This window comes from Lepus europaeus, chromosome 15 (genome assembly GCF_033115175.1).
Source record: "Lepus europaeus isolate LE1 chromosome 15, mLepTim1.pri, whole genome shotgun sequence".
NCBI lineage: Eukaryota > Metazoa > Chordata > Mammalia > Lagomorpha > Leporidae > Lepus > Lepus europaeus.
This window is the reverse complement of record NC_084841.1, coordinates 42,903,968-42,918,537: the sequence shown is the minus strand read 5'-3', so window position 1 is coordinate 42,918,537 and position 14,570 is coordinate 42,903,968. Positions and strand designations below refer to the sequence as shown.

The 14,570-nt window shown below is 43.7% G+C and overlaps 1 protein-coding gene across 3 annotated transcripts in view; it reads left to right on the top strand.

Annotated features, from left to right (window-relative positions):
* The window catches only part of SLC38A9 (solute carrier family 38 member 9), a 92,454-nt gene that overhangs the window by 54,125 nt on the left and 23,759 nt on the right, over positions 1 to 14,570 (top strand). For all 3 annotated transcript variants that reach the window (XR_009868058.1, XM_062211976.1, XM_062211975.1), the window contains exons 9-10: positions 328 to 522; positions 5,732 to 5,839. Coding sequence is in view for 2 of the 3 variants with exons in the window: in XM_062211976.1 (XP_062067960.1) it covers positions 328 to 522; positions 5,732 to 5,839 (303 nt within the window). In the remaining variant the exon portion in view is untranslated. The remainder of the gene's footprint in view (positions 1 to 327; positions 523 to 5,731; positions 5,840 to 14,570) is intronic.

The window sequence follows — 14,570 nt, the reverse complement described above, 5'->3', positions numbered from 1 at the left end:
CTGTTTGTTATATTATTGTATAAATAAGATTACCATCTAGCTCAATACTTTCTCATTGGCAGTGGAACCAAAGGATAATTAGTTGGACGTTTTTATAGTGTCTGGCAGAGGCTAAGGATATACCTCAAAATTTCCTAAGATGCTCTCACCTTTAGTTATGTATTTTCACGTGGAAGATTCGTAATATACCTGAATACACTTCTCATTCCAGAGAGGTGAAACTTCGTGCTCAAGGTAGTTGAGACGGGGAGAGCAGGCTTCAGTATCTGGGGATAGTCATTTTTAGTTCTTTGTGGTTTTCGCTGATCTGGTGCCTTCCTATTGCAGTGATTTGCCCAAGTGCCGGGAGTGGTGACCATCCTGACAACAGCTCTTCGATTTTCTATGTCAATGACACAGAAGTCCAGCAATTTGAAAAGTGGTGGAATAAGTCCAAGACAGTGCCCTTTTACCTTATAGGGCTCCTTTTGCCATTGCTCAATTTCAAGTCTCCTTCATTTTTTTCAAAATTTAATATCCTAGGTAAGATGTGATACTGAGTTGTGGAGCAGAATACAGGGGGGGTTCTGTGGAAATACTGTCTGACTCGGGAGAGTTACCTTCCAGGCCTGCTCATCTGTGTTCAGTTTGTTCACTCATAGGGCACCCTGCTTTTTGTTATTTGTTTTTTATGGAATTTGGCACATAGAAAATTGTGCGTGACCATTCAACCTACCTGCCCCCTTTTGAGACATGATTTATTTGGTTTCCCATCCTAACATTACTGAACAACTTAGAGGAAATAGACTAAAATTTCAGGAGGAGAGGTCCAAATAAATATTATAGGAATTTTCAGTTTTAAGGGTTAGAAACATTAGAACATAAATAGGGAAGTTATGGAATGTTTTTGCTACAGACTCTGTTGAAGAGTATCACATATAATTGTCATCTGACTTTGAACCTGCAAGGTCATTGTCTAGCCTTTAGGTTTATTTTGCTTTTGCTTTCTTCCTTGGTGATTTTCTTTCTTACATCACTATTGCTTCTTTAAGGAGCAGATATTTTTCTATGAGTACTGTTTTCAGAAATCCCCAAGAAATGTTGGTTTTGATTTTAATTTTTATTTCACTTGAAAGGCAGAGAGATAGAAAGACACCTTCTGTCCTCTGGTTCGTTTCCAAATTGTGTGCAACAGCTGGGACTGGGTCAGACCAAAGCCAGAGTGAGTAACTCAGTCCAGGTCTCCCATGTGAGTGGCAGTCACCCAGCTACTTGAGCTATCTCCTGCCACCTCTAGAGTGCACCTTAGCATGAAGCAGGGAACAGTGTTGGAAGAGAGGCAGGACTCAACCCAGGCACTCTGATATGGGAGGCAGGTGTCCCAAGTAGTATCTTAGCCATTGTGCCAAATGCCTACCCCTAAAGAAATGTTTTGACCCTATTTAAGTATCCCCCAGTGAAAACCCAAATCTCATTAACTAAAGAAGAGGCAATGATATCATTCATGCAGAACTGATAATTCCAAATAGACCATAGAATTTCAGATCCTCCCAGTCAATTTGATCTCCTGGTAAGCAGTCTACAGTAGAAAATAATTAAGTGACATCACATCAGGAAACCAGGAGATGGCTTTGGATTTCAAAAGACCAAAGGAAGAAATATAAGACAATTCTCTGTGCCTCTTTGTCTCAGAGCAAGAGTCACTATAAGCTGCCATGGACACGTACAGAAAATGAAGAGTTACAGTTACATAATCTTTGGCTTCTTGTGTTCATACTTTCTGAATCAGCTAATCTCCAAACCCACAGTAGAGCTTATATAGCTCGTTTGTGGTTTCCTGATGTGCTTGCCAACTTTCCAGTGCAACAAATCTTTGAAAAGCATATAAACTTATATGCTCAATTGGGCAAAACAGTCATGAGACCTCCAAACAGGTTGATTACTGCCCAGCTCCTTAAGGATATTCTGCTTTTTCCCTTTTCCTAGGTTCTTTCCTCTTCTTTTACAACTGTAACTTCTCTAGAGGAATTAGCATCCAGTACTTTCTTAAGTTTCCTAACTCCCTGACAACTGGACATAATTCATTTAAAGAAATAATCTTCCAATTTTCACACTGCTAAAAACTCCGAATGTTAGGGTCAGCATAGTGAGTTAAGCCATTGCCTACGATGCCAGCATCCCATAAAGGCTCTGGTTCAAGTCCTGGCTGCTGCACTTCTTATCCAGCCCCTCCTCATGTGCCTGGGAAAGCAGTGGAGGATGGCCCAAGTGTTTGGAACCCTGCCACCCACATGGGAGACCCTGATGGAATTCCTGGCTCCTGGCTTCAGCCTGGCCCAACTTTGGCTATTGTGGTCATTTGAGAAATGAACCAGTGGATGGAAGATCTCTCTCCCACTCTCTCTTCTCTGTCTCCCCCTCTCTGTAATTCTGCCTTTCAAATAAATGAATAACTCTTAAACTCTGTCCACTTCATCCTGTCTATAATAATTGTGAATTGAATCTGGAATCTGCATCTAGCAAGCAGTGCTGTCCAATCAAACCCTGAGACAGATATCCCATCAGATCGTTCATGAATTATTTGACTTACCACCTTTCTCAAATATATTTATGATCCACATAAACTACTTTTTTTGTAATACAAGTCTCTTTAAGAGTTACTAACTGGGGCCAGCACTGTGGCGTAGCTGGTAAAACCACCTCTTGGAGCACCGGCATCTATGTGGGCACTGGTTTGAGACCTGGCTGCTCCACTTCAATCCAGCTCTGTGCTATGGCCTGGGAAAACAGAAGAGGATGGCCCAAGTGCTTGGGCCCCTGCACCTATGTGGGAGACCTGGAAGAAGCTCTTGGCTCCTGGTTTCAGATTGGTGCAGCTCCAGCCGTTGTGTGCATTTGGGTAGTGAACCAGCGGATGGAAGATATCTCTCTCTCTGTAATTCTTCCTTTTGAATAAAATAAATAAGTAATTTTTTAGAAAAAGTTTACTAACATTACTATTACAATGAACTATTCAATTTCTCAGTCTTTTTTTTCCCTAACCTCACTTTTTCTTAAATTTTTATTTATTTGAGAAGCAAAAATAGAGTAAGCTCCCATTTGCTAGTTCGCTCCCCAAATGTTCACAACAGCTGCAGTTGTGCCAGGGCCAGAGCCAGCAACTGGAAACTTAATCCAGGTCTCCTCACAGTGAAAGGAATCCATTTACTCCAGCCATCACTGTTTCTCCTGGGAAGTGTGAGTCAGGAGCTCGAACTGGGTATCGAACGCAGGCACTCCAGTGTGAGAAGCAGGTGTCTTAACTACTAGGCTAACCACCTGTCCCAACTTCTCAGTCTTTATGAAGTTTTTGTTGTAAACATTGTATTTATTTTGAACGTGCTCATGTCAACCAATCAAACACAAATAAAACTTATATAACAAATGTTTCAAATCATTTTAATATTTTTCCATGGGATAACAATAGCATTAATATAATAAATTGTTTTGCATTTTTATCAATATTAGCTCTCTACTTTAATAAAATTAATTTTAATTAAAATTAATAGTAAACCCTGATTTTTAATACAGGCTTAATATACCTTAATCAAAATACTTAAGACCAGAAGTGTTTTAGATTCCTGAAATATCCACATATACATAATTGAATATATTTTTTTTAAGATTTTATTTGAGAGGTAGAGTTACAGAGAGAGGGAGAAGGAGAGAGAGAGAGAGAGATCATCTATCTTCTGGTTTACTCCCCAAATGGCCACAAGGGCCAAAGCTGGGCCAACCAAAAGCCAGGAGCCAGGAGCTTCTTCTGGGTTTCCAATGTTGGTGCAGGGACCCAAGTACTTGAATCATCTTGTACTGCTTTCCCAGGCCATATCAGAGAGCAGGATCTGAAGAGGAGCAACTGGGACACAAACCAGCACCCATATGGGTTGCCGGCACCACAGACAGAGGCTTAGCCCACTATACCACAGCGTTTTCCCCATAGTGAAATATTTTGAGGATAGAGTCCAAGCCTAACACGAAGTTTGCTTATGTTTGGCACAGCAGTAAAGATACTACTTGGGATGCCCACATCCTGTATCAGAACGCCTGGAATTGTGTCCTGTTTCCACTTCTAATTCCTGCTTCCTGCGAAGGAGCACCCTGGGAGGCAGCAAATGATGGTTCAAGTACTTGGGTCCCTGCCACCCATGTGTTACCTGGATCGGGTTCTGGGCTTCTAGCTTCAGCCTGACCCAGCCTTGGCTGTTATTTGGGGAGTGAACCAGTAGATGGACGAACTCTGTCTGTCTGTCGCTATCCCTTTCAAATAAAAATAAATAAATTTTTAAAACCCTTGGGACTGACGCTCTGCTGTAGCAGGTAATGTTGCCGGAGTGGGTAATGTTGTCAACTGCAGTTCCGGCATCCCATACGGGTGCCGGTTTGACTCCTGGCTGCTCCACTTCCTATCCAGCTCTCTGCTATGGCCTGGGAGGGCGGCAGAAGATGGCCCAAGTCCTTGGGCCCCTGTACCCACATGGGAGACCCAGAAAAAGCTCCTGGCTCCTGGCTTCATACAAGCGCAGCTCCAGCCATTGTGACCAATTGGGGAGTGAACCAGCGGATGGAAGACCTCTCTCTCTCTGACTCTCCTTCTCTCTCTATGTAACTCTGACTTTCAAGTAAAATAAATAAATCTTAAAAAAAGAAACCCTTATAGCCTGAAGATAATTTTATTTTTATATATTTATATTTTATATTTTTTAATATTGCCTACCTCGGCGTTTTTATTTTACAGAGAGACAGACACAGCAGGCTCCCAATTGTTGGTTCACTCCCCAAATGCTTGTAACAGCTGGGACTGTAACCCCTTTACTTGTCCTGCTATCTTTATCTTTCATTATAGTGACCTTTACAGTTTTGCCACGCTTGGAAAATAGGTTATTGGTAGTTGTTTGTCTCAGAACATGGCTGGTTGGGTATGCTGAGCTCTGAACTTGGAGGCAGGCTTCCTTCATGCCCTGTGCCCATGGTGCCAGCCATTGCCTCGGCTGGGGCTCCACTCTGGCTCTTCCTTTCCTCTCTCAGTGACCTTGAGGTCCTGGCAGGGCTGGTGCTGAGTCAAGATAGGAGCCTCAGCAGTTAGTTGGGCCCCCAGAAGCAGCCCTTTTTTCTTCATCTTTCTTATCTCACCTTGACTATTGTGGCAGACTTTTCCAACCTAGGCCTAGCCTAGCACATGGTTTTTTGTTTTGTTTTCTGTAATTCACATCGCTTGCTTCTGGATTTTTTTTTTTTTTTTTTTTTTTTAGCATTTATTTATGTATGTATGTATTTGAAAGGCAGACATGGAGAGGGAGAAAGATCTTCCATCTGCTGGGTCATCCCCTAAGTGAACACAACAGCCAGGTCTGGGCCAGGCTGAAGCCAGGAGCCAGGAACTCTATCCATATCTCCCATGTAGGTGGCAGGAGCTCCCGCACCTGGGCCATCCTCCACGGGCTTTCCAGATGCACTGGCAGGATTCTGGATCGGAAGCAGAGTAGCTGGAACTCAGGCCGTCACTCTGACAATGGGATGCTGGCACTGCAAGTGGCTTAACCCACTTGCCACAACACTGGCCCCTTGTTTCTATTCTTTAGATTCCAGATGGTTTTTATTGGTGATAATCAGTGCAAGTAATAATTTTCACACTGCACTGAAAAAGCAGGAACAAAGTTTGATATTAAAATAGTCTGTCAAATATAACGTTTCTGATTTTTCTTTCTCACAGGCACAGTATCTGTTCTCTATTTGATTTTCCTTGTCACTTTGAAGGCTATTCGCTTGGGATTTCATTTGGAATTTCATTGGTTTGTATCAACAGACTATTTTGTACCAGGTGAGCTATTTTTGCAAAGTAAAAGATTGATAAATTATAATAATTGTGATCTTTAACTTACATTATGCGTTATTCTGATAAAAGTAATGGTATTTTTTATGCTGAAATTTTTATTCATGGTATCAAGCTAAAAACAGCACTATAGCTAAGATTACTCCAGATTTCGTGCAGTTAGGGGTAACTAGGGCCCTTCATCTTTTCTACTTGGGAAGTATAGTTCCTTTAAGGTGCGGGGCAGATTGAAAAATCAAGAACTCATTCTCCAGACTTTTCTGAGAAAATACCCCAGGAATTTCAGAGACCCAGAGCATGGCCAGTGATGGACGTAGATAAATCTTGCTTCTTGAAATCATTGTTCCCTTTATAGGTCTTCCTCCTTTTTTAATATTACTCTTTTTCAGGCTAATTAAAATGGTGATTTTAAGTGTTTCCCCTCCATCCCCTTTTTTTCTCATGGCTATAACTTGGCCATTTCTCCAGTTTCACCTGAACTTAGAATATTTTGGATGTGATAAAACCACCATAAAGCAATGAATGAGTAGTTCACAGTGAGGGGGAGATTAGAAAGGGGAAGTGATTATTATACAAGTATCTTGGAAACAAAGAATGAGAAAATAATACATAGTTCTGTTGTTGGCTTAGAGAGACTGCTTTCTTTCCGTTAGGTCAGCAGTCTAAGATTCAGGTGTCTGTTCAGCATCTGGTGTTACTTCCTGAAGTCTCACTGTAGCTATTGACTACCCCTCTTGTTACAATATGTCTAGATTTTCTTTTTCTTTTTTTTTAAGATTTATTTTATTTATTTGAAAGACAGTTATAGAGAGAGGTAGAGACAGAGAGAGAGAGAGGTCTTCCACCCACTGGTTCACCTCTCAGATGGCTGCAATGGCTGGAGCTGCACTGATCTGAAGCCAGGAGCCAGGAGCTTCCTCCAGGTCTCCCATGCGGGTGCAGGGGCCCAAGGACTTGGGCCATCTTCTACTGCTTTTCCAGGCCATAACAGGGACCTGGATTGGAAGTGGAGCAGCCGGGACTAGAACTGGCACCCATATGGGATGCCAGCACTTCAGGCCAGGGCTTTAACCTGCTGTGCCACAGTGCCGGCCTCATAGATTTTCTAGGTGTTTGAAATTAGTAGTTGTGTCGTTGGAAGTTGTATATATCGTCATGACTACTTGTTCTCAGAACGTTTGACTACATTAACTTTAATCTTTCATTTTCATTAGACACCTACAAAGACTCAAAGGTCAATATAACTTCAGGATAAAGGATGTATTGAAGCCTAAAATGCAGTCTTCTTTCCAAGATTGCATTTAGGCTGGCACCGTGGCTCAATAGGCTAATCCTCCGCCTGCAGCACCGGCACACCAGGTTCTAGTCCCTGTTGGGGCGCCGGATTCTGTCCCAGTTGCCCCTCTTCCAGGCCAGCTCTCTGCTGTGGCCCAGGAGTGCAGTGGAGGATGGCCCAAGTCCTTGGGCCCTGCACCCGCATGGGAGACCAGAAGCACCTGGCTCCTGGCTTCGGATCAGCACAGTGCGCCGGCAGCAGAGCACCGGCTGCAGTGGCCAGTGGAGGGTGAACCAACGGCAAAGGAAGACCTTTCTCTCTGTCTATCTCTCTCTCACTGTCCACTCTGCCTGTCAAAAAAAAAAGATTGCATTTAAAATTAGACACTGATGAAAATAGCAACTTTAGTTTTTCCACTGATAAAAATAGTCTAGGATATAATTTTCTAAAATTAGATATATGGTGTTTTGTAGAGTCTCAGTGATAAAAGTTTCTACTGGAGTGGGCGTTGTGGCACAGCAGATTAAACCACCTCCTAGGACATTCACATCCTATATCATAGTGCTCGTTCAAATCCAGGTCACTCCAGTTTCCATGCAGCTGCCCACCAGTGCATCTTGGAGAGCAGTGGATGGTGGCCCAAGTACATGGATCCTTTCCACCCACTTGGGAGACCCAGATGTGTGTTTCTCTCTCTCTCTCTCTCTCTCTCTCTTTCTCTTACTCTCTCTCTCTCTCTCTCGTCACTCTGCTTTTCAAATAAATCTTTTTGAAAAAAGAGGTTTTTTTAAGTTGTTTTTTTTTTTTTTAATTTGAAAGGCAAAGTTACAGAGAGGCAGAGAGAGAGAAAGAGAAAGAGGTGTCTTCTACCCACTGGTTCACTCCCCAGATGTTTTCCCAGGTGCATTAGCGGGGAGCTGGATCACAAGTGGAGCAGCCAGGACTCGAACTGGTGCCCATATGGGATGCCAGCACCACCTAAAATGCCACAGCACAGGCCTCAGATTAAAAAAAGAAAAGTTTCTGCTGACAATAGGCCATTAGAGGAAGATGTAAGGGAAAGGATACGTAATTACAGAAAATAAAATATTTTAATAGAAAGTAATTTATTTTACTTTACCTTATTTCTAAATGATGTGAGACAGAATCATGAGGCTTACAAGAAACTATGTTAGTATTTATTGTCCTGAAATCAGCTACTCTATTATAATGAAAGAATTTCTCAAGAATGAAAACATGTCGTACGTCTTTTTCAGCAAAGGTTAATTAAGAATTGGACCTATGGAGGGTGCGAATCTCTAGTGTCCTGATGAGGAGTCACATAAACTTTTAGTTCTGATTGAATCTTTGCTTGTTTGTAAAAATTTATTTTTCAGTGCCATAGATCTCACTTCCCTTTCTCCAGGTAATTGGAAGAATAATGAGAAAAACTCTACTTGTACATGTCATTCCAACTTTTCTTGCCAGCGCAAAGATTTTACTTTTTCATTTATCCCTTCTTCCTCCTAAATCATTCATCAATTAATTTTTACTCTACTGAACTGACCAATATGCAAACTTATCCCCCAGTCTAAATGGTGAAAATTCTTGTGACCCTATACTCTCCCCTAGTTACTGCCTCCCTTTAAAAATGTCTGGAAGGAGTTGTGTATGTTTACTATCTCCAAATTTTTCCATTTTGCCTTCAATTCACTCGGCAGGCTTTTGTCCCAGTCACTCTACTATAGCAGCCTTGGGTGCATTTGGTTGTTCCTTCCATCTTAAAAACACTTTACTTGACTTCTAAAACCCCATTCTCTCTCTCTCTTTTTTTTTAAAGATTTTATTTTTATTTATTTGAAAGAGTTACAGAGAGAGATAGAGACAGAGAGAGAGGTCTTCCATCTGCTGGTTCACCTCTCAGATGGCCGCAACGGCTTTAGATGCCCTGATCCGAAGCCAGGAGCCTCCTCCGGGTCTCCCACGTGGGTGTGGGGACCCAAGCACTTGGGCCATCCTCCACTGCTTTCCCAGGCCATAGCAGAGAGCTGGATTGGAAGAGGAGCAGCTGGGACTAGAACCGGCACCCATAAGGGATGCCGGTGCTTCAGGCCAGGGCTTCAACCCACTGCACCACAGAGCTGCCGCTCCTCGCCCCCCATTTTAAAGAAACCCCATTCTTTCTTGAGTCTTCTATGTGACTGGCTGCTCCTCCTCAAATTTCTGTTTTCTGAATTAGAGGAATTGTCCAGGGTTTAGTACTCAAACCTCTTTTCCCTCTATCCCTATTCCATAAGCTGTGTATTGTCTATATGGTGACTATTTGTCATTTTCTGTGTATTCCAGCTTATCTGCTGACATCCATGTTCACATACACCTGCTCCTTCTACATCTCCACTTGGATGTCTGTGCGGTGCTCAAACTTAAATTGACAAAAACTAAATACTTGTTTCCTTTCTTGTTCATTTCCATCCACCAATCTGCTTACCCTTCCCTTCCCCTGTCCTAAGCTTCTCATCTTAGAAAGTGGTATTTGCAATTTTCCATTGCTTGAGCCAAAAACTGTCATCCTTGACTATTCACTTTCTCCACCCCCTGCATTCAAACCAGCTGCAAAACATGTCTGTTACTTAAGAGAATCTGTTTCTTACCGTTTACACCGAAGGACCTGTGTCAAGCTACCAGTCTCTCAGCTGGATTATTATAGCAGCCTCCTAACCAGCCTTGCCACTCTGTCTCTTCCAGTATAATCTGTTCTCTGAGCAGATCATTGATGTTTTTTGTTTGTTTGTTTGACAGGCAAAGTGGACAGTGAGAGAGAGAGACAGAGAAAGGTCTTCCTTTGCTGTTGGTTCACCCTCCAATGGCCGCCGCGGCCAGCGCACTGCAGCTGGCGCACCGGCGCTGATCCGATGGCAAGAGCCAGGTGCTTCTCCTGGTCTCCCATGGGGTGCAGGGCCCAAGCACTTGGGCCATCCTCCACTGCACTCCCTGGCCACAGCAGAGAGCTGGCCTGGAAGAGGGGCAACCGGGACAGGATCCGGCGCCCCGACCGGGACTAGAACCCGGTGTGCCGGCGCCGCAAGGCAGAGGATTAGCCTAGTGAGCCACAGCGCCGGCCATTGATGTTTTTAAAACAAAACCCACAAAAGCCTCTGATGGTTTCCCATCTTCTTCAGAATAAAGGCAAGGCCCTATAGGATTTGGCCCCTGATATTCTCGCTGATTTCGTCCTCTCCTGCTTTCTCTCTTATTTAATGCACTCCAGCAACACTGTCTTCCTTGCTGTTACACGAATATGCCAAGCCCACTCCTGAACTTGGAGTCTCTGTGTCCATGAAATGCCCTTCTGTGTTTCTCGGATGTCTACATAGTATTGTTACGGAGGTCTTCCCTTGACCGTCAGCCCATCCCTGCCCCTCCTTTTGTGCCAACTTTTTCCTTAGAGTTTGTATCACTACCATATCTTACAGACAAATAGCCCTGGTTGCCGAAATACATTAAATTCCTGATTCTGATGATGAGTTTGAATGCTGAAGGCCACCAAATTATTCTAATCTGCTTGGTTCCTGAGTTCCAGAAACTAGCAGATTTTTGGATTTATCCAAAAAATGTTTCCAAATCTTTTTTGGTTCCTGAATTTAGATTGATAGTTCAGATGATAAGGAATACCTATGTATTTTTTAACTTATCTGTCTCCTTTATTTTTTTGAAAAAGATTTATTTATTTATTTGAGAGTCAGAGTTATAGACAGAGAAGGGGAGAGACAGAGAGAGAGAGAGGTCTTCCATCTGCTGCTTCACTCCCCAATTGGCCACAACAGCTGGAGCTGGGCCAATCCAAAGCCAGGAGCCAGGAGCTTCTTCCTGGTCTCCCACATGGCTGCAGGGGCCCAAGCACAAGGGCCATCTTCTACTGCTTTCCTAGGCCATCAGCAGGGAGCTGGATTGGCAGGGGAGCAGCTAGGGCTTGAAACGGCATCCACATCGGATGCTGGTGTCAGAGGTGGTGGCTTAACCCGTTATGCCACGACACCTGCCCCTGTTTTTTTGTTTGTTTGTTTGTTTGTTTGTTTGTTTTTCTTTTCTTTCCACACTTCTGTACTACTGTTGTATCCCCAAGACCTGTAATACTTTCTGACACAAAGTGAGTGCTTTGTAAATAATTGTTGAATAAATACTTGTGTTTGTCTTTCTCCTTCCTGAATCTGATTGAAACAACAGTTAAGAAATAAATAAGAATACCAAACACAAAGAGCCCACAGAGAAGACGAGATAGCAATAGACTTTGAGAAGCTGGAAAGCTGTTAGCTGACAAGAAAGCAGAGAACTGAAACATCAGCTGTCCAGTCCTTGAAAGCTGTGTGTGTGGAGGCATTTGGGTAACTGAAAGCAAGGGCGAGGGGAAGGACTTGAAATGAGAAATTGCTTGAAAGTTTATATCAGTAATAATTAAATTTTTTAGAGATTTATTTATTTATATGAGAGGTAGAGTTACAGGCAGAGAGAGGGTGAGACAGAGAGAAAGGTCTTCTATCCATTGGTTCACTCCCCAAATGGCCGCAACGGCCAGAGCTGTGCTGATCTGAAGCCAGGAGACAGAAACTTCCTCCAGGTCTCCCACATGGGTGCAAGGACCCAAGGACCTGGGCCATTTTCCACTGCTTTCCCAGGCCACAGCAGAGAGCCAAATCAGAAGTAGCCAGTACTCGAATCAGCACCCATTTGGGGTACCAGCATTGCAAGCAGCGGCTTTACCCCCCTACGCCACAGCGCCGGCCCCAGGAATAATTGAATTTAACACCTCCTCTCCAGTGCTCTGGCATACCAGGTAAAGCAGCCACCTGCAATCCCGGCATCCCATATGGGTGCCAGTTCAAGTCCCAGCTGCTCCACTTCCGGTCCAGTTCTCTGCTATGGCCTGAGAAAGCAGTGGCAGATGGCCCTAGTCCTTGGGCCCCTGCAACTACGTGAGAGACATGGAGGAGGCTCCTGGCTTCAGATTGGCCCAGCTTTGGCAGTTGCGGCCATCTGTGGAGTGAACTAGCGAATGGAAGACCTCTCTTTGCCTCTGCCTCTGTAACTCTGCCTTTCATATAAATAAAAATATGGAAGAAACCGAATCAGAAAAGCTGAGAGCTTGTGTACAACGGGCATACCACAGGTTAGGAATAAGGAGCTGGTCCGAAAGCAAGGATTAAGTGAAAAAAGATGGATTGTTGAGATCCCACTGCTTCCTTTCACCCCTTCCCCCCAAGTCTTTTTTCTTTACCCTTTGTGCCCCCTTTATGCTGGTAATGGATTCTCTTCTGAAGAAACTTCTGAAGAGATGGAGCAACTAACTAGAACTGTCATGCACTGCTAGTGGAAGGCAAACTGGCACAACCATTTTGGAAACTTGTCAATATCTACTAAAGCAGAACATATGCATACCCTTTGAGCCAGTAAGTCCACTACTTTGTTTATGCTCAAGAGAAAGCAGTCACATGTTCACCAAAAGACCTGTGTAAGATATGAAGAGGGCCGGCGCCGCGGCTCAATAGGCTAATCCTCCACCTTGCGGCGCCGGCACACCGGGTTCTAGTCCCGGTCGGGGCGCCGGATCCTGTCCCGGTTGCCCCTCTTCCAGGCCAGCTCTCTGCTATGGCCCGGGAAGGCAGTGGAGGATGGCCCAGGTCCATGGGCCCTGCACCCGCAAGGGAGACCAGGAGAAGCACCTGGCTCCTGGCTTCGGATCAGCGAGATGCGCCGGCCGTGGCGGCCATTGGAGGGTGAACCAACGGCAAAAGGAAGACCTCTCTGTCTCTCTCTCACTGTCCACTCTGCCTGTCCAAAAAAAAAAAAAAAAAAGATACGAAGAGTATGGGGGAGGTGTTTGGCTTAGTGGTTAAGACATCTGCATCACACATTGGAGTTCCTGGGATCAACACTGTTCCCTAGCCTCATACCAATGTACACACTGGAAGGCAGCAGTGATGCCTCATAGTTGAGTCCCCACCACCCATGTATGAGACATGGATTGAGTTCCCAACTCCTGGTGTGGCCTTGGTCCACCCAAGCCATTGCAGGCATTTGAAGAGTATACCAGCATCAGCAGATAGGAGCCATCTCTCTTTCTTTACCTATCAAATAAATAATTTTTGTAAACAATTTTTTAAAACTGAAGAGTGCTGGGGCTAACACTGCCTGTGGTGCCAGTATCCCATATAGGAGCCGACTGAATCCTGGCTGTTCCATTTCACATCCAGCTCCTTGCTAGTGTGCCTGGGAAAGCAGCAGAAGTTTTTGGACCCCTGCACCCACGTGGGAGACCCAGAGGAACTTCCTGGTTCCTGACCAGCTCAGCTCCAGCTGTTGTGGCCAGTGGTCTTCCAGTGGATGGAAGACCTTTCTCTAATCCCTCTCCTTCTACTCTGTCTGTAACCTTACCTCTAAAAATAATAATAATAAAAATAGCAAGGGTTTGTCGCTGTGGCATAGTGGGATAAGCTTCCGCCTGCAGCGCCTGAATCCCATATGAGTGCCACATTAATGGTGTAGTCTTAAATGTGTACTGATTGCTAAAAGTTAAATAGTTGGGGGCTGGTGTTATGGCACAGGTCTTGTTACTGCCTGCATTGCCAGCATCCCATATGAGCACCAATTTGTCACAACTGCTCCACTTCCAATCCAGCTCCCTGCAAATGGCCTGGGAAAACAGTAGAAGATGGCCCAAGTGTTTGGGCTCCTGCATCCAAGCAGTACACCTAGATGAAGCTCCTGGCCCAGTGCTAGCCATTGTGGCCATCCAGGGAGCGAACCAGCAGATGGTAGATCTCTCTCTCTAATCTTTCAATAAAAATAAATAAATATTTTCAAAAAATATTAAATAGTACTACAAAGTTTATAACAAAAACCAGATTTCTTTTGCTTCAGACTTCCCAGAGGCAAGTCATCTAAACCCTTCTATTGAATATATTTTAAGTTTATAATGTAGTTTTAAAGAAAGCAATGTTTATATCCTTTTTCCTTTATTTTAAATTTTTTGACACAATTTACTGATTTCCTACCAGAAGGCTTTAGTACTTTTATATCACTCCTATTATACATAAACTTTCCCTTCTCCCATCTCTCTAATATAATCAGCCTTGTAACTGATTCAGTATTTTTACTTTTATGATTATCATGTATTATTCATAGTTAAGCCACAAACTATTTCCTTTCTTATATAAAAATATTTTTGTTGACCTACTTTTCTAGAGATAACTGATTGCTTTTTTTTTGGCTCCCTGATTTTCTAGCTAACACTAATTCTCCTCAAAGTTTCTGAAAGAACTGTAAAAATCTCTCTCTGAACAACACATTAGATGATTTTTTGCATTTTATTTTTTTTCTGGGAAAAAATTCCTCTTGGGGCCATCTGTCTACCTGCTGAAATCTGGCCTGGCTGCTTGCTAGGCAGGCCTGCGGCACAGCTGTTCCCTA